At 37.4% G+C, this 26,170-nt stretch overlaps 2 protein-coding genes across 4 annotated transcripts in view; one reads left to right on the top strand and one right to left on the bottom strand.

The window, feature by feature from the left end:
* Positions 1-8,953, bottom strand: part of LOC105428003 (5'-3' exonuclease PLD3) — a 78,016-nt gene extending 69,063 nt beyond the window's left edge. The window contains exons 1-2 of the mRNA XM_089080452.1: positions 7,309-8,953; positions 7,121-7,166 (exon numbers count right to left, since the gene is read on the bottom strand). Of these exons, the coding sequence (XP_088936578.1) occupies positions 7,121-7,166; positions 7,309-7,313 (51 nt within the window). The 5' untranslated portion in view covers positions 7,314-8,953. The remainder of the gene's footprint in view (positions 1-7,120; positions 7,167-7,308) is intronic.
* Positions 1-25,414, top strand: part of LOC105428029 (uncharacterized) — a 37,952-nt gene extending 12,538 nt beyond the window's left edge. For all 3 annotated transcript variants that reach the window (XM_089080440.1, XM_089080441.1, XM_089080442.1), the window contains 3 exons: positions 179-270; positions 6,227-6,419; positions 10,500-25,414. In XM_089080440.1, coding sequence (XP_088936566.1) covers positions 179-270; positions 6,227-6,419; positions 10,500-10,825 — 611 coding nt within the window. In that variant the 3' untranslated portion in view covers positions 10,826-25,414. The remainder of the gene's footprint in view (positions 1-178; positions 271-6,226; positions 6,420-10,499) is intronic.
* The last annotated feature ends 756 nt before the right edge of the window (positions 25,415-26,170 follow it).

Here is a 26,170-nt window from a genome sequence, read left to right as displayed (position 1 = left end):
AAGAACACTTTGGAAATGACATTTCATTCAGAGACATTCATTTCTCCAGTTCGATGCTAAATTTTTTTTATTCTCTTTTTAATTAATAATTTACATATATACGCGTCTCAATTCTCTCGCAATATCAAAATTTAACTTTATATTTAAAAATCTAGCTATATTCTTATTCATCTTGCAGACGATGAGTCCGGCGAAAAAACAGTCAGCGTGCTCTTGGCTGGCGAGGAATCGGAATTGACTTTTATCGATCACTCCTGTGCCGAAATGACAGTAAGTAATCTCTTTTGTGTCAGAATAGACCATCGTATAGTTAATAATATCAAGAATTTGGCTAATATTGCCATTTGTGAAATAGAAGTCATAAAATACTACCAGAATTAGTATTGAGTAATAAAATTTATTGAAACGTTTATCGGGCAGAATCCATTTCAGGTGTTTCATTTCAATAAAATGAATTGAAATAAAACACCTAAAATGAATTTCCATTCCGGCAAACATTTCAATAAATTTTCTACATTATATGACACGTAGAAAAAAGTAGAAATCTAAAATCACTATACACTCGTAGTTTTATCGGGAAAAGAGCAGAACGGCGAAACAATGAGAGTCGACATGAGGGACGATGAATTCACAATAGGTCTCAGAATTTTCACAGTCGATTGATCACTAATGCGCGCGGTAATGTCACTAATTTTCCGTGCCCCTGCAGCTAATCATTTTTACCGCAAGTTCAATCTTCAACCAGTCAGCCGGTCGCCTCTCGTTTTCGTCGAACAAACGAACGGGGACCGCGCGCCTTGAACCTCCGGCGAAGTGCTCTCACGACGACGGGGACGACGTAATCGAGTTAACACCGGGGGGAGGGGGAGGGGATAGGTTGAAAGGATGGCCCGGGAGGGGGGCACGTGGCGTGTGCTTTTGTACCACAGGAATTAAATTAAAATCCATTTTCCACGGTGGGCGAGCTGACGCGCTGGCGCGACGATACTCATCGTATGCTGTAAATGTGGGACTCTGTGCCGTGACACACACACACACAACACACACACACACACACACACAAACATCCGGAGATCTACACACCGGGAAAGGGGCTGTCTGCGGAACAGCGGGGACGGAAGGGGCACGGGGGTAGAACCACGCCACGCTTCGGCAGACAATTTCAATCGAATTTACCCTTTAATTAAAACGTACGTTCGCAGCCACGTACAACACGGCTGTGTATCGCGCGGTCGACCGCTCCACCGATCTCGCGTGCGTCGATGGCAAGGCGAGCGATTTCTCCGGACGCCTAATGGCGATCGAGGAGAATCCCGGGGGGGGGGGAGGGAGGGTTCCGAACTTTGTGATTTCCGCGAAATTCCGGCGACCGAAGGCCGTATCCGCGCGGGACGGTTCCGCGCGCCCGTTATTTTCGGCAGCGAAAATCAAGGCTGTCTAATCACGTCAGGCCGCGAGGCCCGGATCTTGATTTCCGGTTGATAGTCCTGGAATTGCATTAGGCCGTTAGGCTCCGTTAAGTTTAATCCGTATTCATTACGCAGATAAACTTGTTGCGATAGCAATCCACTCTAACGGGCAGGGGATAAAAAAATTTTCGATAAAATGACGTCCCTCAAATCGTCGCGATAATAAAGGAAAATATCTCCTCTGAGGAGACTGAAGACATAAATCGGGCTCTAGTTAGCGTGTTCCTTTAATATCTTAAAAATATTATTTCTGTACGAAAGGAACTAATATAATTTCGGGAGCAGTTCAGATTGTTTACAATGTATCTGACGTGTCCCAAATCTAGCAAGTCAATTTTCATCGATGTATCTCTCAATCAATTCGAGATAACTTTTACCTTGACAAAAACGTCGAGGAATCGATAGTCCTTGTGAGATAGGCAATTAGAAACGGAGCGATTTTAAGTGTAAGTCACGAAATAATAAGAAATTAATTTTGCAATTAAAGTCAGGTGAACTTTAATAAAATTTTAATTTATAAAACGTGCTTACCTATGGTGGCGTAATGAAAAAAAAAAAAAAAAAAAGTTGCGAGAGAAAACGATGTCTTAAAATTTTTTGCGAAAATTGAACTCGTTAATATTCAAGGAACTTTTCAAACGAATAGAGTAATAGTATTAAAGCTGCAATATCACTTCCATTAAAAACTTAGGTCTATAAATATTCAACTAGAAACTGCATTATTGTTATTTTGTGAGATATACCATGTAAATAAAATTGCACTATAATATATTTATGAAGATGGATTACTTAAAAATGTATATATATTGATAAAATAACATGGTATGAACACTGTAATTTATTAGGCGTTTGCGGCGGTTCACGATTATAATATACATCCATTATTCATAACGTTACATTCACTATTAACTATATAGCAGTTATTAAATATAATTAGTTTGTTAATATCTTAAAATAATATTATATTATATCCAATACGTTATAGTTACTATTCTTAGTTTAGAATTTTTTAAATTGAGTTGTACAACTAATTTTAAGTGGACGTTATTCTAATGATATTTCAACTCGCAATTTACTCGCTGAAGTGATTAATGTGGAAAATAGCATCGCAAAAATAATATCTAATAAAATTCTCATTAAAGGAGATTGATTAAGTAATACGCAAATGAGTGCTAGTTTGAAGGTATCCTGCATAAATGCGTATTTAAAGATACAATTAATTACTCATTTTTCATACACTTACATATTAATGCTTCAAATTGAGAGACGGAGAGGAAAAAAAAATAGAACGTTACGAAAAGATCTCTAACAAAATCAAATTTTAGCTCAGGAACTTCTCTATAAATTTAAAAAAGCAAGATGGGACGAGAAGAGGAGAGAGGAGGGAAGAGTGGGTTTAGTGAGCAGCCTCATATTTATTTTGCATTTACGCGAATTCATTAACGGAGTTTACCAACAAAGTTAAGCGTACATAGGGCAACGCTGGACCCTACGTTGTGGTTTAGAGAACGCCTCCATGTGCTTTATTTAATCGATATAAATATATAATGCGTGATACATACATCCGAGATTGGGGTATTACATTTCATATGTAAATTAAGTTTCTCAAATCACATTGTAATTGTACTATTCATCGCACACGCGTAGGAACTTGCAAGAGGGACGAGATGAAACGACACGCAACTATTGATTTTCCGTATGCTATTAATACAGTGCTCTTATGCAGCATTAAATTTACAAACGTAATTAGTGGATTAATTCATTTCATACACCTTGAAAGAGGAAACTTCACATGCAATAAGATTAAAATAAATCACAGTTTATTTTTATCCATCTCTTTGCAAGAAATAATTAGAAATTCTAATAATCCTAATAATCCTAATAATCCTAATAACCGTCACATTTTAAAATATTTAAACTTTTATAACAATCATGAAATACGTATAATAACATTAAGATATTAAAATATATTTACATTAAGATATAAGTATATATATTTGAAAAATATATATTTGAAAATTCGATAACGTCACAATTACTTGGTGGTGTCATTTACTTTTCGCGCATTAACGAGGAGATACATACACGATGGGAGAAAATTTCTATATATAGAGCAGAGAGAAATTCCCATTTAGAGGCAACGTTAGACCAAAGCTCGTGGCCTGTCCGGCATCCAAATGCGGCGCGACACAGTCCGACTTTGCGGTTTTTGTGTAACCGAGCAAGTAAGAGTTGTCCCGTGACGAGCTGACCGTAAGCTCCCGCGCGCGCGAGCTTAGAGGGATATAAGAAAAAGGACCTGAGGGAGTAACGAAGCGTTCCTCATTTTCTCTCCTGCCTCCGTTCAGCCAGGCGTGCCGCGAGTCATTGACGAGCACCGAGCCATGCCGCGCGTTCGACCGTTAAGCGGTCGATCCCTAGATATATTCGATACCACGAGGCGCAGCGCGCCTTTGATACGGTTCAAGGTAATTCTTTCGTATAATCGTTCGCAAAATCACAGAACCCGTTCTCCGTTGCGATCTTAACCTTTAACGGCTGGCTGCGCTTTAACGCGAACTTAACGCCAGCCCCTTACACCGAACAAACTGAGCTTTTATTTTTACCAATAACGAGACGAATTGAAACTTACTCGCTTATTTATCGTGAAATATTCTCAGTATCTCTCAGTTCGGAAGTTTCTCCGATTATTAAAGAGTCTTCTGAATATTTCATATATATATAAAATGTAATTGCTTGCAAAATGAACATCGCCCTTGCTCGTACGTTAAGAGATCTGGATAAGTGTTACGTCAACTTTGTCTGTGTGTACGTCTCTGTTTATATTAAACTGATATTTGGGTCAGAAAGATTACGGTAAATCACTAAGCCAGATTTAGGTATAGCCGGGATTATACTCGAACTTAGTCTGAATATTATTCTCCGCCTTTTCCGCCGGAAGCTCCTCCGAAATATAATTTAGGCGCTTATGTGATATTACGTTAAACTAGATTCCGTTCCGATTGAATTTCGCTATGGATACCAATTACGGAATGTAGAGAAAGAGATCATCCTTCTTCCAAAGATTACTATTATTACTATTATTTATTGCCTCTTAATAGCGATATCGTAATCACTGCGCGATTGCCATTGTATTTTCCAAGAATCTCCACGTCATTCGAGTGGACAATAATAATGAAATTTGATTGCGCTTTCTAAATAGGAACAATTCTTAAGTGGGAAGGTGGTCGTTTTTTAAATTTTCTGATTCTAATTACGACAAACGACACCACAATAATCTCGAGTTTAATTAAAATGATACGATTTGCAAATCAGATAAAATCTACTTGACGAAGCTTTTCGGGAATAATCTTTACCTTTAAAAATATTTCCTCTGGTAAATTAAAAATCAATTAATCGGCTCTTCAGTAAAAAAACGACATATACGAAAACTAATATTTCCAGAACGAAAGAAAGAGAGAAAACGCAATGAACAAAAAAAGTGCAAGAACTGAAGAATTAACGTCATTTACGTATATCGATTGTAAAAATTTAACATATCGAGTTTCAAAGTGTCGAAAATCCCTTCATGAATAAAATCATTCCCTTTTTTTATCCTTTCCTTTCCCTTAGGTCTCTTCGGTCTAGCGATTTCCATTGAAAACATTATACATTACTTTTTGCAAATTTATATCATCCATTAAGATTAGAATATTTTTCTCTTTCTACCCATCGGCATTAACGACAAGAACAATGAGACTTTGAAAATGTTCAGAGACCATTAATTATAATTTTATACTACAAAGTAAATTTTATTTCAACTTTTCTATCCGATTTTATTCTATGCTTTCACCATGATTACAAGCAACATATACTACAAGAAACATATATAGATGTATTCCTTTTGTATACAAGTTATATCTGTATCATAATAGCGAACTTTTCAAGCTTGCTTTTATAATGCCTTGTTCTACAAAAGTTTTCTTTTATAATATCTATACAAAAGATGCGCTTCTTTATTATACATCCATATCGAAGAAGCCTTGGCTTTGTTGAGTTAAAGAGAAATCAAAATTATTTGTTTCGCTATTTGTTATGGCGGAAAGATTAAATGTGAAATGAGACAGATGCAACTTTTATTGGATTCATTGGGTGGATTGATGGGACACATTTAAAATGTCGAAGAAATAGACTTTTTGTACATATGCAATATTAAAGTTAATATAACTAAAATGAGATACTAATTATATATTAATTAATTTCTCTGGAAATTACGTGAACTTTGTTGATGTGAAACGACCATTTCATGCGTTATAAATTGGAAACAGAGATTGTCATGCTCCATTATGACTATTAATGTTAATATCATGATTAATGCCTACAGTGCAGAAAATCGCATGGCATGTTTGAAATTTTGAGAAAAAAAAAAAAAAGAATAAATTCTGTCTCATAAAACAGAAATATCGAATCACGAAAATATCGCATACGTTCGCTCGTATATCTTAATGCAATATGAAAATATTTTTTCGCATAAGAATAAAATTTATGAAATATTCGTTTCTCCCCGCAAGAAATACGATGCAATTAAAAATGTGAGTTTTAATTACGCGCGTAATTGATTTATTTGAAAATTATTCAAAGATGTCAATGCGGAACGGTTATATTTCACGACGATGTGACGATCAATTAATATGCTTCATAAATTGGAAATGGAGACAGATAAGCTCCATCGTGGTCATTAGTATTAACTGTGCCCCCGTCATGATTAATGCTTCCAGCCGGAAAATTGCATCGCGACGTACGAGCCGCACGCGTACTGCGTCGTCTATTCTACGACCGATCGGACGTCAGTGCGCGTCGCCGAGGAGGTTCTCCAATCCCTGTGGAGGAGCGATCACGTATCCGCGAGGGCGGTCATCCTCGTGGGGAACAAGGTCGACCTCGTTCGCAGCCGACTGGTATCGACCGAAGGTAATTTTTTTGTCAGCCCGACCTGGATAATCGGAGAGTGTTCCTACCCTCCGCCCCTCCGTCCCTTCCTCCCCCTCCTGCTTCCCTCCTCTGCTCACGCCGCTTGTCCCAAATCGGGCGGTTTACGGCGGACACGCGAAAATGGAAATCCGCAAAAATCATTAGGAAACGTGCTCGAGGAACGAGGAGTCTGTCTATCTATTGAGATGGCATTTACAATACACACGAAACGCTGATACAGGACGATCGTAGATAACGCAACGTACACGTAAATTCACTGACGAGGCATACCGCCGTTTGCCCCCCGATGCAAATTCCCCAAGGGCACTGGAGCGGGAAAAAGCTATTTAACCCTCTGGCGAACCCCCTGCGCCGAGTGCGCAGAACGCGCCTTCTCGGTGGTATCGTGATTAAACGTAATTAAATTAATAGCGTCTTTTTCGCTTAATTATTCGCTTTATCTATATTACAATTGTTTACAATATTTCACACATATCACGTGACGCTTCAATGTATTTCGCAGATAAATTAGAATTGAAGATCCTAAAAATAACATCGATGATGAATTTGTTTATTTGCCATATTTCTCTGTCGACTTTTAATTTGATACGTATATGGATTTACATGTATATATGTTTAATACAATTTTTACAGAGATTCGCACTGTCTCGAATTAAAATGAAATTTAATTTGTCACTCACCGACGCGACGCGCAACAGCAGCGGAATTGACGCAAACCGCGTTGAACTGTAAAATATAAATGTATTCAAAATTATGGTACCGCGCGAAATAATCAATATTTCAAAGTGTAAGTGTTGCGCGTGTGAAATAATTGTGAATAATTAATTCGACGGATAACGAATAAATTAACAAAGAATAAAATACTCACCTCATGGTTGCCCAGCTGCGAGGCGACACCTGACGCCTCTCCCAGATCCTCTTCTCCCCTTTTATCCCTCCGTCGCTGCTTCTTCGTCGCTGGCACTCTTACACTTTATTTGCAAAAATGTAAAGTGATATGTGATTAATTAATGCGCGCACTAATCGCGAAAATACGATAAACGCCACTTTGCATGATACGTCCGTTAAACACACGCGACGCACACTTCACCGCTTGACGACAGAAGAAAGAACAACGCGAAAGAGGTACGATCGTAACGATCGCCACGATTTGCGACATTCCGTAAATTGATGAAACGAACTTCAAACGACAGGGGATTTTAATAAATCACTAATCCACGATCGCTTTCATACTGCATGGTTGATAAAACGCGGGATTAATTGCAACAGTCTCGACGCCGCTCCGTTTTTGTGACCGTTTTATGTTTCGTTAAAGACCGAAATTCGAAAATATCCGCGACGTCAACTCAATTTGACGGAATCTAATCGATAAAATCGAATTAATAGCTAATTAAGACACAATGGAAATACGTAACGGAAATTCAGTTTTGCACGTGTACTCCAGCTCGAGTGTATAAATCATAGATGTATCATTAATAAATTCTCGATGAATACACCATGGCTTTCTGTTACTTGAATTCAACGATTCACAGTTTGAGGAAACGCGATATTCTCTGTACGAGCAATTATTATCCCAGACTTTTAACCCGATAATCACGCGTGTGCGTATTCTGAATCAGCGAAAAAAAGCTCGAAGCGAGATACGCGCGGGTCGAGGCAATTAAAAAAAAAGATAATAATAATTATCACATGTATAAATATCACAATCGAACGGTAATCTATATTCGGAATGAAATAAATTACGTAAGAATTTGCCTCGTCGAACGGCTATGTTCTTTACATTATTGAACATATTGTTTGCGATCGAAACGTTAAACATATACGGAAGTTAATTAACTGCGCGGATTGATCGCGTAGGGAAATGAGAGCGTCTTCGTTCAATACTCACCGCGTCTCGAGTGATAATGAACGCGACGACGCACGAAGTGCGTCTCATATCGTTACCTGTTTTCACCGTGCAAACAATAACAAAGCGATCCTAAACAACAGTTTAACGCCCCCCCCCCCCCCACATCTCGCAAAAACCGTGGCGGCCGAGATATTTAATAACGCTGCAAAACAAATGTATAGGCGGCGAGTATTATACGAGTTCCTTCCATTTCAATTTAATTGTTAATAAATGATCGATATACCCATCTCTTATATCCCCTGCTTTCTCGGATCGCTTTCTCGATCCGACGACTCGACTATATATTATTCCGCGCTCTCAATTCGGAAACCCGGTGAAAGAATAACAAACATTTAAATTGATGAAAAACCCAAAGCTCGAATGGAAGCGTTAAATAAACAATTATCCTCCGCGTTATATCACGAAACAATCACTTTTCGCGTTTCCTGTCGCCTCGGATTTCACTCGAAGTAAATTTCACTGGGATAAACCGCGCGAAATTCTCATGCGTCGATGAGTAATTCGTGTCGGCGGGTTTACGAAATTCGCGGGAATTACTTGAATCACTCGAATCAGACTGAGAATCCCGTAGAAAATAAAATAAATGCGTTTTTCGCACTAGTCAAAATCACGTCTTGAGTATAGATCTTATACTACTTCTGGATACGTCTTCTGACTAAATCAAGATCGAGCTGATAGAACAAGAGAGCGATATCTTATGTCCTTATTATTCTTATATCCTTCTTATATCCTTCTCTTATTTTTCGGAAAATAAAGGAAAGATACATCACATAGAAGATACATCACATCTACTGTCTCTTTCATGGGCGTATCTAAGAAAAGAGATTGAGGATTCAAAATCCTCTCTCCCTCCCCCTCCCCCCTCCGAAATTTAAGAAAAGTTAAAGTTATAACTTATAAAATCTAATATTTTTCTCTCTTAAAATCAGGAAGTAGGAGATATTCCATGTCCTAAAAATATTTAAAAAGCAATTAACATAAAAATTGCTGTTATGTGTTTGTTGAACGGAATCGATAAAAATCGTCTGAAAAAAAATTTTGGATACGCCCATGGTCTCTTTTCATCTGGAGGAAGGAAAAGACAGTATAAGTAATATAAGATCTATGATCTTGAGATGATATCGCGACAAAGGGCGAAGCGATCCGCATCGTTGACTGTCGCGCTCGAGCATCGGCGCGAGAATGATGTACACAACGTGCGGTGTACATGAAAATCGAAAGGTTCTACATTTCCTCGAAATACTTAACATTCACCGACCTACGGTCTTGTTTGGTATACATATACACAGAGTCATCGATATTATCATTCGCGCAGTTAAAAAAAAAGTTATAAATAACGGCGAACCTGAGCTGCTCGTCGTAACATCTCTCAAAATACAATTTGCTGAGAGAGAAATACATATATATACTTGTTCTCCGTAGATAATTAATAATTATCGGCTTACGTTGAGAAAGAAAAAAATTTATTTGTGGAATAAAATTTATTTACAAAATAAAATTGTATTCATATGCAGCAAACAAACTGTTTTACACTTTGCAAGAAAAATTAAATATATTTCACAGAAATATATATTTCGTCCTCAAAGTTTTCTAACTAAATAAATATTGAAAAAAAAAACAAGATAATATTTTCTTCTGAATATCTCGACTTTTTTTTCAGTATGTATAGCGATTTCCATGAATAACGTTTTCGGTTCTTTCAATAAATTATTTTGACGGAATAATGTTAATTTCATTTTATGTCCGTCGTCTTGATTATTTCACGAAAATAAAAATTTTATTTGATATTAAGATCCGGCTTAACTTTTACTCCTTTGATTTAATCATTTGTTTTAAAACTTTTTTATTGAGTTAAAAATAATTCACGAATATTATAAATAAAATAAAGTATTTTACATTGAAAATTTAATTAATTTATTATTGATATGCGAATTATTTATTTATATTTACGGGAAAATTGCGAAAGAGCGATAATCTCGAATTATTTTACGCAGTGATTTAAGTTGAAATAGATCGTTCATTCTACATACCATATATTTCATTCCTCATTGTTAAGTAACATACGTACGTGGTACGTCGCGTGTTTATCCGCGAGAGATTTTCGAGGCACGCGGTACCATCTCGCGTTTAATCGATTTTATCGTTTACAGAGGGCAAATCCATGGCGACGTCTTACGATTGCAAGTTCATCGAGACGTCGGTCGGCATCAATCACAACGTCGACGAGCTGCTGGTCGGCTTGCTCACGCAGATCCGCCTGAAGCTGGAGAATCCCGAGAGGACCAGGGAGATGTTCCGGAAGAGGTCACGGAAGAACCGCAGCAAGTCGCCATTGGGCTCGTGCTCGGAGAACAACTCGCCTAAGAAGTATCGCGGCAGTCGGACCAGCACCAGCCTGAAGGTGCGGAATCTTCTCGACAAGGTCTGGGCGCGCGACAGCAAGTCGAAGAGCTGCGAGAATCTGCACGTTCTGTAGAGAGAGATCCCCGAGGGATCATCGGTACCGATCGTCTCGATCCAGAATGGATCTGGATGGAGCGGCGAGTCGCGGCAGCAGACTTCCATTGAAATGTCTTACGCTTCGGAGCGGTCTTCAAATATATACAGAGGTCAATGTGGATGACTCTCGTCTCGTGTAGAAGAGGGCCAGGTATCGACCGCCTTCGTACTCTCAACTTCGCAGGAGAAGAGGAGAGACACGTGCGTATCGCTTTGCAATGAAGTAGCGATCTTTCTGGCCGCGTTTCTCGCGACGTCGTACGTTGTTAGCCTTCTGTGAACAAGGTAATCTTTTGTATTTCTGAACGAAGCCACACCAGCGTCCGATTAATCAATACCAGACTACTGGGAATTATTTTTATTTCATTCTTTCCTCACGACAATAATTTGAAACATTTTCAACGGTATATCTCGATTAGAGGTATTGTCGCGACTTATTTTCCATTGTACAGCGATTTTTCTATTACTTTCTGATTTATACGCTATGAAAGCCAGATCCGTCAGGTTGACGGTTATTTTTTTCTTTTTTTTTTTTTGCGATCTAATCAAGTGTTCTAAAGAAATTGATCGTTGGATTTTTCATAGCCCCTATAAGTTCTGGTCGTAAGTGATAAAATGTTTTTAATCCCAAAGTGTCAACAATCTTGGCGATTACCGTAAAGCGTAAATATAAGCCACGGAGGATTGGCTCGGCGCGTATCTCACGAAGAGACGCAGGCGTCGTTAACGTGCAGAAATGTTCGCGCGCGTTTGAAGAAGTCATAAAGTGAAATGCCTGTGAGGTAAAGTGAAACGCGACACCGAGGGCAGCAGTCAACGTAGATTGCCACAGGCGAACTCGTTATCGTACATAAAACTGAAAACTGAAAACTGAAAACGAGGGAATCGCATCGATCTTTATCACGTCCGCTCGATCTATGATTTCGTTTGCGTAAAGCCTAAATGCGAACGCAGAAAGCAACGCCAGCGCCGCGAGAGGAAGAGATCTGCTCTAAGGGCGAATAGTAGCACAGTTTGGAGCAGAAACACGCGCCTATACATCGCATTGTTCTGCAATTTTCATAGTGACCAAACACACACATGCGCGCGATTATATTTACACCGGTGTTTTGCATTCCAATTTTGTACAAAAAAAATGAAGCTTTCCATGGAGCACCGGAGGCAGGAATCGGCGATCTTCAACTGTGCCAGCGAGTGGATGACTTGTTGACCCATTCCCGCTCAGCAATTTTGACTAAAATCTCGTACATACGAATTCCGAGATAGATAGCAACACGGGCAAAGAGAGCTTTTTTCCAGAGCTTTTGCGGTTCCTCTGGTATCCATTAAAATGGTGATTCTCAAAAAATTTTTCACTGATAATCCGGTGATAAGTTTTACGCGAGGGATCATGACATTTAACATTTAACATTTCGGTCAGCGAGCAATTCAATGTTTTATATATATTAAATAAATAAAATGTTACTAAGTAAGAGCAAAATAGAGAAACAGGGTAGAAATTTAAGATTTTAAATGTGATGTTAATTTCTCTTTAAGAAGATGGAGACTTCTTGGATTATTGATTGTGTGAAGAATTATATGTTTATATAATTTTTATTTTTCGCTAGAATACAAAATATTTCTTAGCGATATTAGATATTTTATTCATACATATTTAATTATGTCTATTTTGTGGTATATTAGTTGAAATATAATAAATATTTCATTTTTGCCACATCCAATACAACATAATATTGTTTGTAAGTTATTTATGTTAAAATATCTGACTTTATGATATAAGAATTATTAAATTTATATTTATATAGCTTATATTTATATAGCTTTAATCACTACATTGAAGCAATATATTAAAGTAATGAGTAAAATCTTCACATATCAAAACTTCTGCTCTGAGCTTACTAAATACAATAATTTTAATGATTATTTTGTTGTCATTTACATTAGAATAATTTTACTTTGTATTTATTCGCAAGCAATTTTGTTCGATCTAAAAATCTGACGTATCTTCAATTTTTCTTTATCAATCGGCAGCCATTAAAGAAAAATTGAACGTATCTCCAATCGTCATATTCGGGTCGAAGGAATTAGCATGCGTAAAATAGAATGAATGCGATTTTAAATAGATCCGCAGATCCGGAACGATTTGCTTCTAATAATAAGGGAATTGCTATAAATCAAGACGATAAGATCCAAGCGGATAAGATCAAATGCAACGAATAACGTAAGTCGATGATCTACAACCGAGAACTCTTTAGCCTTCTGACAGTTCGCGTATCTAAACGAACTATCGATTATACGCGAGTATCAATTAAGGATATGAAAGGGAATACCCCTTCTGCTTATACTGATAACAAACGTGAGCAATTTCCTTCATCTGAAAATATTTACTTTGTATAATTGAACATTATATTCTCATTAAGTAAGAACTCGAGTCACACGGTTAAATTGCCTCTACGTTAATGATCGTGCCGTGAAACGCGAAAATGCGGGAAAATGTGTCGGAGGATTAAACGTACGCGTCGTGTAAAATATGCGGGATCATGAAAGATAAGTGGGTCACGCCGGTCACCGGTGCGATTGTCGTTGCCTGAATTAAAGGTTCCCTGATATCAGCGGCGAAACGCAAAGGGAACATAACACACGACATAACATTCGCCAGCAGGCGAATCGAATCGCTGCCGCGAAAGGTCGTCCCATACGACAAGCAATTAATTTCCTAACGATCTCGATATCCGGCCGGTCGACGTCGAAACTCGCAGCGCAGAAACGTAACATCCCAGAAAAGGGTCGACCTACGTTGAATTCAAGTGAGTTTGAAAAAAAAAAAAAAAAGAGAGAGAGAGGGGGGGGGGATCTCTCTTTGATGGAGGACCGCCATTCGAACACGAGTTTCAAGCGTACACGAGTGATAATTCGCACGAGCGACACTAAAACTTCGAACCATCGATGTAAACACAAATTGTGTCTGAAATTGCGCATTTTTTTAAATCACAATTTAGACAGAATTTAAAGTTGCTACTTTTGCTTTTACTTCCTGAAAAAAAAAAAAAAAAAATAATCTATGTTACATTTCGTATTTACATTACGTGTGACATTTTAACTTTCGTAACAGATGCGTCTCAAGTAAACAAGATGAAACAAGCTGAAATTTAAATAACGTAATTCACTCTGGAACTTCATTAAGCGGGAATTAGAGTCCGCGATTTCCTGGGGCAATGAAAAAAAAAAATGTTGATATCACATCACATTATAATTAGAGTAATACTAATGGCTTCAGCGTGAATGAAAAAAATAAATTCGCTCGACTCGGACTTTTGTATCCGGTTTAAGGCGGACGCGCGCGACGCGCGTATATATGTGCGAGACACTCGGAAAAAAATAACATGATTATTAGTTCTTTCTGCAAATTCCGTGCAAATCCTCTCTGGCGTCGTGCCTGCCGTCGTTGCCCACTTCAATTAGCTAAATTATACGGAGATACGCTAAGGTGCGCCTAGCAGAGCATCGAGCTGCATGCGCCGCATAGCTGCGGATATGCGCGTTGGCATTCTCTTCGCAACTGCATTATTCCGACGCATTTTACAATCTTGCGATTGCATTCTGTACGTCCGTGTGTATACCTGGTCCTTTCATTCGCAATGCGTCAAATCCGCTCTCCGTCTCTCTCTCTCTCTCTCTCTCTCTCTCTCTCTCTCTCTCTCTCTCTCTCTCTCTCTCTCTCTCTCTTTACTCCCACTTACAGTTTCCTCCTTACCTTCCTCTCTCCTCCCTCCCCCCCCTCTCCCTCTCGATTCTATACGAAGGTAGAGCACACGTCTACATTGGACAACAAAAAGAAAAAAAAAAAAAAAAATTCGAAGATTCCGCTCGAAATAACCCGTGAGAGAAATATTTGTGGAAAAATGGAAAGAGATCATTGTCAATGGATTTGCCTGATCTCTCGAATTTATCATAAGATAAATCGAGCGATATAAACCGTGCGGAAAAATATAGTTTCGATTTAGATTGTCTGTAGGATGTAACTCGAATTGTTATTGCGAGCAATACGAAACTGCGGATTTCTAGTAGCTGTAATTGAGTAAAACTGTTACGTGTTACAACTGTCCGTATCTCTCATATTGGATTTAGCTTCTATGAAGTTTCTCCTTTACATTACAAATATAAGGTGCAACGATACAGAACATATTCTTTTAATACATATATATATTTTTTTCTTCTTTTTCTCTTTTCAAATCTTTAAATTAGTTATGTTGCTACTTCTCTACAATCTAATACAATCGTATTTAATATTGTTAATGGTGACATTTCTTTGTTAATATAACACGCAGAAAATTGCACATCTTCATGTTGTGAAGTTTAGAAATAACAAACTGCTAATTAATATAAAATACATGGCATAAATAAATTTTATTAAATGTTGCAAATTAGACCTAGTAACTTGGTGGATTAAATACTTGAAAATTTGCATACTGTTTGTTTTTAATATCAGATATAGGCTACTATCAATTTTTTTCATATTCATTTCATGATTATGCTTTTTTTAATCAATTTAAAGAATTTAAAAAATAAATATCATCAGTTATAATATATTACTGCATTCATTGTTATATTATTACACTACTGCCATTATAATTTCATGTTTTGTATTTAATATATTTGTTAATATATATATTAAATTATGAATATATTTAATTGTGCGTAAAATTTCTAATGTAAATTACATATTATCTTTTAGAAATGTTGTTTGTTTTTTTTTTTTATTAAGAAAAACTTTAATTTGCAAGAAAAACTTTAATTTGATTTTGACGTTTTCTATATCAGAAGACACGGTAGTGGTTCGGGTATCAAGTCAACTGAGTTTTTATTACATGGAAAAGTTGACAAAGAATACCTTTTAAAGATTTGTTTGTAACGATGAGAAAACAGATTATAAAGAATACGGTATTTCCCCAGATTATCCTCGCCGAATAGAAAACCATCATTATTAACAATTGCAAATATTGATACGTTGCGGAGAAATTGATGTCGTTTCAAACTTTTGCTCCATTTTCCAGCTTAACTGTCGCAAAACTGTCGCTTTGGAGAATACAAATTTTTCGTAATACTGTTTTTCGATGCGATAAATTATAAAACGAACGTGACTGTAAGATAAAAAAAAATAATGTGTTGACCCATTGTTGTCGCACAAAGCCCAAAGATTTCTTGTATTCGAAATGCGTTATTACGACAACAATTTTTCTACAAGATGATGCGATTTGAAACTCATATCCGAACGATATTATGAAAGTCGGTCGCGCTAACTCGATCGACGGCCGGGAAGAAAATTATTGTTCACGTCGCCATCGCAGCGACAGTGGGGAATTCGGGGCCAATTTGTCGATCGTCTTTGTTCCCTCACTGACTGGCAGACGGTCGTTTGTAACTTTTGACATGCGAAACTCGTGAATAACTTTCTTGCTCGTGGCTCTAGCTATGTACGTAATTTCTACGACGTTATTGTGAACCGAATACAAAACGGGCGTTTCTTCGACGCCCGTATCGAGAAGGGATTATTAACAACAAAAATGATCCAAGCTTTACTTATTTAAACTATAGAAGGAAACAAACACACAGAGTTTACATGTATAAGTAGTTCGTGCGTATATTAATAAAATGGCTATTCCCTAAACACCATCCAATTTTAAAATATCGCACAAGTACGCGGTTTTTACAGACACGTCTTCCATCGATTACCAGCTATCAAAAGAAAAGAAAAAAAAAAAAAAAAAAAAAAATACACCGACGAACAGCCCCGTGTCGGAGTGCAGAAATTATCGCGGTACAATAACGATATCGAAAGGAACGGACGAGTCTCGGGCGATGATAAAAGTTCAGGTCGATGACGCAGTTAAAAGGATTGCTTTCTCGTTAAAAGGATCGCGAACTTTGGAGTTCGGCGATGTGCGGCATGATAGCGCTATCGCCGGCTCCTCCCGGTGATTTAATGGCCACGGTAATACGGTAGCGAGGCGACGGGTTTAAGGTTAATAATAATTTAATACGAGCGCGTTATCTCGCGTGACTTTCGCGCGCAGTTCATAATAACGTAATATATTGCCGCTCGTGCAATATCGCGCCCTCGGGAAGTCCTCCTCGTCGTGAGAATCGTCGTGGTACGAAGGAATCGATAGCACGCTTATATTCGTTTTCTACCGACCGGCCTATTGTTCGCGAAGCGAATTCAAGTGGCGATCGATTGGTCTTCGTATCGTCGAGCGCGCGAGTACCCATCGGTCTTTTTTTTTTTTTTTTTTTTTTTTTTTTTTTTTTTTTTCATCGTCGCGGCTCAGTCGCAGAGGCCAACTTTACTTCGACATCGGATTTACTTCTTCTAGCTCGTAATCGTAAACGTAATCACGTGCTGTAAATTGCGTGTATCATAATCGTAATCTCCGGAGACCCACCTCCGATCGAATCGTTTAGCGAGCGTTCGCGCCGTGCGTTGTGGAACGCTGTTCGATGCGTGTTTCCTTTCTCCAATAATACACCTTTTTTTTTTTGTGGCGAAAAAAAGCACACAAGTAACGCAACGCCATTGAAAAAATATTTATCACGAGCGTGGCCAGAGCTAGTCAAAATAACGCGTAAAAATATATTTTAAACGCAGAGAGCCGTTGAAAATATGGACCAAAATACAAATTGCTCTGAGCAATTTGATACGGTATATAAAATATATAAAAGGATATTATTTTGTACTGTTTAAAGCCAAATATTTATGTCAAAGACAAACGTATTTGAGATATTGCGCTGCGCTGGGTGTATAATACGGAGTACATTATCATAATTATAAAAAAAAATATATATATATGGTAACTCATTTTTAAACTTGGCTAGCTTGCATTTTACGCTTCCCGTTGCTCTGCTACGCTCGTTTAAAGATGCAAATACGAGGATTTCACACACCGACTGACGTTGCACGTTGCACGCTGCACGTTGCATGTTCAATCGCACGCTGACCTTAATACTTTAATATCAGTATCTTTTCGCCGAGATACGCAAAGAAATGGTAAATAAAACGCTTGTCATCTCTATCTCAGCAAAAATAAAATGTCAGGAATCTCATCTCGCGAATGCAACGTGACGAGTGGTGCATGCGAGTGCATGGCGCGTTGTAAGAAGCGATACGTAGACGGCTACGGCTAATTCTTTCTTTCGATAGAATTCTAGCTGGGAGATTTGCAGACGATATCGGATGTAAGATCCTTCCTCGTAAGATCAATAGTCGCGAGTCGCACGTCGTACACGTGCGTGTAAAATTCGCGATATAACAGAAGATCCTCGATTTCGTAGTTTCTAGTTCTTTTATTCCCGCCAACGTCGAACGAGATGTTCAAGTTTCTCGATCTCGAATTCCTCTCGGGATTAAGACTCGTCGTAAGGAACCGACGGACGTAACGTCCCGATAATTTCAATTGTCGATGCAGCCAAATGAATGCCACGATGGTGCATTTTGCCGCGGGCACGACACATTTACAAGGCGAAGCTAAACTGCTCGTTCGAGTAACATCGGTTTCAATTTCCGCGCACCGGCGATGCATTTACGTGCTTACGTGTAACGTGCGTACAATTTACGATTGATACAGGATAGCTCGTTAGCGAACTCCGATTGTCGATTTAGGACGTATGTATACATCCCTCTCTCTCACCCTCCGCCCTCTCTCTCTCTCTCTCTCTCTCGCACTTTCCATCTCGCTCTCTCTTTGGCTTTCTCTCCCTCTCGAAAGGGAGGAAAGCACATTGCCAGTAACTATTGATTGCCATTGGAATATTGTCACCTTGAATTAGGAGACGATGAGTGGATCAAGTAGCATGTATACCTTAATTCGAAGCCCCGCGCACAGGAAAGGCACACGCGATATTTATTTTTATAAAATGCGATACATATATATATATATATATATACCCGTATACATTTTCTTTCTATGCTACGTCGCGTTATCTTGATGTTCACATTTATTCACGTCGGTTGCTTTACATTTGATTTGCATGGCCGATTTGCATCTACGCGCGCGATGCTTTTTTTCGCGATGAACGAACGATACAAATCGCAAAATCTCCAGCTGAAGAAAGTAAAAGTACGTAAGAAAGAAAATCAGTCTCTTAAGACGGGAGTGTATAACGCCAAAGCGTTTCACTCGCGATTTGTATGCGTTTCTTTCTTCGCTCATCTCTCTCTTTAAATAGCTCGTTTATGTAATTGTTCTGCTGGCAGATGCAGCTAGCTTTCATTTGCAGATGAATATCCACGATGGAGAATTTGAATAGCGTGACATAACTTGATTTGGATTGAAAGGACAAGCGGATTAATTAGCTTCCACTTTTAAATCGTCGCGATTCGACGTAACGAAATTTCTATGGTTGCAAAGCGAGTCGACATAGAGCGAGATAACTCGAGAAACGCCGGGGAAGACTTGTCGTCGAAATGGATTTCAAAGCGCGAAATTGACGATACTTTGCATTAATGTCTGCGATCACACACGGGGAACAATGGCGCCGGCACGTGTTGTTCCGTCGCCGGACGAAACTGTCGACGACCTGCGATCGGAAATGCCAATCGCAATTATTGTCATATACTAGATTACTAATTGGTATCGGCGTTAAACCCGACGTTTAATGTCGGCGTTATTTTAGGGAGCTTCGAACGACGATCGTTTTTGCCGCCGAGCTCTCTATCTCTCTCTCTATCTCTAGCTCTCGTATATTTCTACCGAAAAGAATTACATTTAAAGGAGACACAAGTGTAATGAGATACTTGTGGTAAATTGTCGAAGGCAATCTTATGGCTGTTTAGTGTTCATTAATGCTCGCATTGCCGGAAAGAATATGTAAAGCAATAATAATATTACGTTTGAATTTGGCGAGACGGTATTTCGCGTTTAAACGGGGAAAGGAATCGGAACGATAACGGAGATAATTAAAGAGCATATATGAGCGAAGTGCCGAGGAGATTTAATGAGTAGGGAAAATTTGATAAATGCTCGATCCCGTTGGCGAATAATATACGTGATATTACGAGTGCTTCGGAGTGAAATGTGGATTGGATGACCACTGCGTATTACTATGAATATGTGATTTCGACGGTTAGCCCTCTCAATACGCAGATTAAACTTATGCGAAATTTTTTTTAATTAATTTAACGATAAGATTACTGTGTTCGCGCACAGAGAGTTAACGGAGAATTAAGAACTTTCGAGATAATTTTGTGAGCCCATTGGAAAAACACCTTATATTAATAGGTGCTAAGTAAGAAATATTTAAATACATATTTGCTTTCCGATCTTTCTTGGATCGAGGAGATCGAGTGATCTTCTCTGATAAACGATCGCCGAGAAGAGGTAAAGATCACTTTTGTGAAAGATGCGCAATTGCGAAAGCTTGCGATCGATTTGCGCGGGGCTTTATAAGTACATAAGTAGAGCACGTACTAACAAACTAAGTGATTAATCGATTAACATGTCCAAAATGCGTACGACTGGTTAAGCGTCAACCTTGAGCATTTTCTGGGATTTAAATTGGTTCATCGCCGTAAAAATAATCGCTGTAAAGGATGTTTCATGGCTTTCAACCGCGCGATCGTCGTCGTTAAATGACCAGTAATAACCATCATGTGATATTTTCGAAATCAGTGTACCATCGCAATGCTCTGACTGTGTCAACATACTCTCACGCACGTGTAATATCAACTTTTGCTTTATCGTTATCGCACGCGATGCAGGATAATTTGTCGAGGAATGTTAACAGCGTTTTCGCAATGAAAAAACGGCCTGAATCGTTCCGAGAGAACACTCGAGGGGCTTAAAAAAACATATTTCACGAATATTTGTGGAAAATGGATGAATCTATATATATATCTCTATAGAGGAATTCACAAACTATATAAATACGAAATTACTAAATCTACATTCAATTTCGATGGAATTTAAAAGTTAAATATAAAGTAAACGCGGCAAATATAATTCCTTTCACATGCATGTAACATATTTTTATCAAATGTAGAAAATTATCGAATGGAGAAGGGAATATATTGGACTTTACATTAAATAAAATTTATTGTCTGTTTAGATTTATGAAAGAGTATTTAATTGTACAAAAATGTTCAATTTTAATTCTATGTTCTTTTTGTAGATTTTATATTAGAGATGTAATTTTCTCCAAAATACGCGACACACCCAAACTCATGTCTCTTTTGTTTTAATCATTGTTCAATCTTTAGAACCCGCATTTCGATTCAGCCTGTTTTCAATTGAAAACGCTAAACAATAACCTGTATAGAATGTTCGTATCAAAATGTGCCATCTTGGAACAATTTTCAATCGGTGTGCTACAAATTTGAACAGGAGGTGTAATGGAAGTAAGAGATGCGATTGCCCTATGAATTATAAATAAGCAGCTTTTAAGCTCGCCCAGAGGGAGATACAAATATCGGAAGTAATTCCCATCGTTAACCCTCGTTTCTCCATCGCTCGGGTTTTCCTCGGGTCATAAATGACAACACTACTTGTGTGTTTTAATCATTTTTCCCAGTGTCCTCACGTAAGTGGACGTATAACAAAAACAATTTGAATTTTCTCATAATTTCACAAGTTTTCACCAAGTCCAATTTTTATAAATTTATTTATATATTAAATATAAAGTTTGCAGAAATAACATAAATTTATTAGACAGACCAATTAGACAATTTGAGATAATTCTTATACAATCAATAAAACGATAATAAAAATTGACATACATGTCATACATTGAATATTTTTCACAATTAAAATACAATAAAATAAGATAATAAAAGATAATAAAATATAATCGATAACAAAATGTATAAAATATATAGATAAAGATGTAAAAATAAAAGGGGAATGCAAAAGCTTACAGGAATTGTTTTATTCTCGCATTTTTTTTGTCAGTTTATTTAAAAATTATAAAATGATTTGATTATCACTAAATGACTTGAATGTTGATTCAAAACAATCAGTAAATAATAATATCAAGATTTTTAAATTTTATTTTATTTTATTTATATTTACGCATCACAAATGAAAAACGAAAAATATTTTCTCTAAGCGTGAAAAAGTTAAAATAAAAGGTTATAAAAATAACCAATGTTACTATTGTTATAATTAATATAATAATTTCAACATTTGATAAAATATGCCTTCGGCAAAAGCATTTAAGAGATGACGATGCGTTTGAGGAAAACTTGACGATGTAATCGTAAATGACGACTTTCCGTCCATCCAGCGATTTTAACGAGGACGATCGCAACAGAATTCCGTTTGAGCGAAATTGTTCACAAGCATCATGTATGCTCGATACATCCCTTTTATCGACTTCTCCACCAGAGAATATCCTGGCGAAGTGCATCAAGGTACGACGATAAAAAAAAAACACAATTGCTACGCACGATGGCCCTTGCATCTCGACGTCGTTCCGAACGATTCTTTATTTCGAACAATTATACGACATATAAAATTGTGATTTTATCGAACGAATCATTTAATGAAATGATTTCTCAAATTTGATTTCTCAAAGTTACAAGAATGCACACCGCGAATGATAATTTTAAGTATTTGTTAACAGTATCATAATTTTATCTGTGAGCTTTAAAATAAATGGTTTTTTAGAGTTAAATAATTTTTTTCGTAAAAAAATAATTTGCATTAATTAGATCACGGCTATATTTTTCACGATATTTTAGTATTATTTTTTATTTGTTATTATTAATACAATATCGCTTATAAATTATTTAGTGGCAATTTAAAAAGTTAAATGGACAGTCGCATAGTATTGTGACTTGCAATTGCGTTAACCATCAATGCTATATTTTAACACATCCGAAATTTGATAATTAATCAAATATCTTTTGGTGCACATTTTAGTCTTCATTAATTAATATAAATAAAGTAATCTACTACTCTCTCGCAGCTCTACACGAGAATATTGTGCGTGGGAAAACTCTCATTAAACTGCGAATAAAGAATTATTCGTTTTACGCGTATAATCGTTAGATTGGGATAAATACTATACTTATCTGTAAACGAATGAAAATATCAATAAGTGGATTAATCATACGCACAATTATTTACAGTTGTAAGTACATGCAATCATCGTAATTATCATCGGTTTCGTCCCGTGTAAATACACGAATAATTCAGTTTAAAATTTTTATGTCGCGGAATCCGAGATAAAGTCGCCGCCGGTAGAAGACGATCGAAGACGCAAGGGACGTCGTCTCCGCGTGCACGAATTACCTATATATATATATATATATATATATATATATATATATATATATATATATATATATAGATTTAGGTTTAGGAAACGCTGATTATTATCAGGTACGCCGTATGCTAATACAGGACACGACAGAGAAAAAAAAAAAAGCGGTATTCGCGCGTACCTGTGCACTGACGAATATATTGCGGACCATAGCCTAGCGATTAGGCGATTTCACAAATCGATGTTATATATCTGTACCTGTACACGTAAGAAATAAAGGAAAAAGAAAAAAAAAAGAAAAAAAAAAGAAAAGAAGAGTAACGCGACACCGGCCTCGCGGAGTCGGCCGAGAATTTTCTTGTCTCTTTCCATGAATGTATCGTACTTGTACCAGTGTCCCGACACCACATAGCGATTTAACTAGTGATTAACTAATGTAATACATCAAGCGGGAGTACAGCGTCTGTGTTCCGTCATTTCGAGCTTGAGGCAGTGCTTTTCAAAGAGCCGGATTTCGAAGGAGCCCACCTCCCCCTTCCCCCCCCCCCCCACACACACACACACACACACACACACACACACACATACACGCACGCGAAGAAAGAAATGGAGAAAAACAGGAAAAACGTTCGTGAATTTTCTATCGGGCTTTCCACCAATTTTTCCACAAGGGGGAACTCCATTTCCCCTTTTTGTGAAATAATTTACGCAAATATTTATCATAATACTTTATTCTATTCGACCAAGCGTGGCGATAGTCGCTTTCCGAGAGCGCCTCTCTGACTTTCGCTTCTCGAAAGCGAAATGCCCGCCCTTTGGAAAACGCTGCCTTAAGACGGCTTTTAGACGTGCGACTACTAGGGGACTATTTCATGCCGGAAAGTTTTCAGGACCGATAAAGTACCATCGACGTGCCGTCCCGTCATTCTCATAATTCACTTTTGGGAACGATTCGTGGACATATTGCCTTGTCGTGTTAATGATAAGTACGTGAGAAAACATTTCGAGCGATAATGCGATTACAAGAACGCCGAATCTCTCGATAAAATTATGGTATCGTGCGAATGAAGGTCGAGAGAAATCACGAGTGGGTTAATAGATGTCCAAATATCATGAAATACTCTGTTTAATGTTCAACATGCAGTGTAATTATATATGTAATACGCATAAAAAAAACAATTTTCATAGAGAAAATCAAAAGTAGTACGTATAACATGTGACAAGTAAAAAAAGACGATTTAGTTAAGAAGAATTATAGAATATTACAAGAAATATTAAAATATATGTCTGCTTATATTCTGTTAAAGTATTTTAAACTGTTCTTTCCATTGAAGAACTGTAATATTTTTTATCAAGGCAGTTATAAGATTTATGCAAGGATTTTTTTTTATTAAAAAATTCTGTATTTATCCGCGAAATCTCTTGGCTGAAATTTATAATAATTATTTTTTGAAATAGATGTTGTTCTGTAAATTTCTTGAGATTTCTGTTCTATTCATGAATGGCGCGTTATATACATTTTAGATATATAACATTTTCCAACTTATCGTAATTTCCTCTTGTTCTCTCTCACATGGTTATCCGGTCGAAATGTCCACGAATCGTCGACGCATCCGGAAGCTCCGTTGCTACCTGTCGTCCTTTCCGTCGCTGATGTCGAAATGACGGATCGAATTTCAAGCCTGCGAAGAATCGCACGCAAAACACAAAATTGTATAGAAGGACGATTGTCCGTTCGACGACAGAAATAAAAAACAATCGGGAGTAGGGGGGGGGGGAGGGGGAAAGGAAAATTATTCCGACGGCGCTATTGCGTGCGTTGCCGAATATTCGAAAGGAAACGCGAAAAAAAAAGTTCAATTTTTGGACACCAAGTGGAGAACGTCCACGTGATTCCATTGACGACGAGAAATAATTCGACGTGTTAGTTTCTTACGATGTTTTTATCCTGTGTACTAGATCTTTATATATACATATATATAAACATACACACACACACACGCGCGCGCGCGCGCGCGCGCATACACATAGAAAAACACATACACGTGCTACATCTCCCGTATAGCGTGAAACATGACGTATTTATGTGAATTTTGTCATTTTACTAAGAACGAATGTACTTGCCGTAATATAATTAAAAAGAAAAAAAAAAAAGAGAAAAAAGAATTCAATCTATTATAATACCGCATATATACATCTAGTTCCGGCGCATGGCGTTTTATTTCACGAGATACCGAACTTTTTCAGATTATCACGACCCAGTAAAGAATGTAATTGTAAAGTGTAATCAATAAAGAATTTTGCCTAATAAGCCCAAGAGCGTTTGTTGAGTGTCGGCTGAAATATTACCGATCACATTGCAGCTTCTCGCTAGTGCTTCCCATTTCCCGATTTGCATCACAAAAGCGAGGTGTATTTTGTTCTCATTAATTTCTTTTCGATGTTAAGCTTTAAAATAATATTTCAGGGAAATTGAAGACTGAAGATAATAAATACTAATGATCAATTGTCGATAACATCGATTTAACGGACTGGATCTAATTTAGCCATCCGATAAAAATTTAAAAATTTTATATAAACTATTTATATAAAATATTATGCACGTGTTATTAACTACTATAATCTTTAAAAATATTACTTAATATATTCGATACAAAAGACAACAAGCAAGAGAACATCTCGCGATGACAAGAAAGCGTCATATTTCCAGATAAAAAAATAAGAAAAAAATTCAAACTTTAATGCAGACTAATTTCTTTTATTTTTCTCCTTTGCTTGTTATTGTCAATAACAAGCTGTTATTATTGATTAAGTGACCTTACCAATCAATTCGAAAACTTCAGTTTCAGTAAAGCGTGAAATAATATCGCAACGTGGAGAGAAGTAATTATGAAACCACGATGTACACGTATCTTTATTGACGTGCGAACAAAATTCCGATCGATTTCGGGCACACGGAAACGTGTTGTTGCCGATATTGCGATATCGATGTAATTCGACATTTAAAGCTGGATCCGGATTCAGATGAAGCGAATGAGCGCGAACAAACAGGCAGCAACAACTCGTT

Source organism: Pogonomyrmex barbatus, unplaced genomic scaffold, assembly GCF_055798465.1.
Source record: "Pogonomyrmex barbatus isolate J1 unplaced genomic scaffold, ASM5579846v1 scaffold3, whole genome shotgun sequence".
NCBI lineage: Eukaryota > Metazoa > Arthropoda > Insecta > Hymenoptera > Formicidae > Pogonomyrmex > Pogonomyrmex barbatus.
This window is presented reverse-complemented; position numbering and strand designations above follow the sequence as displayed.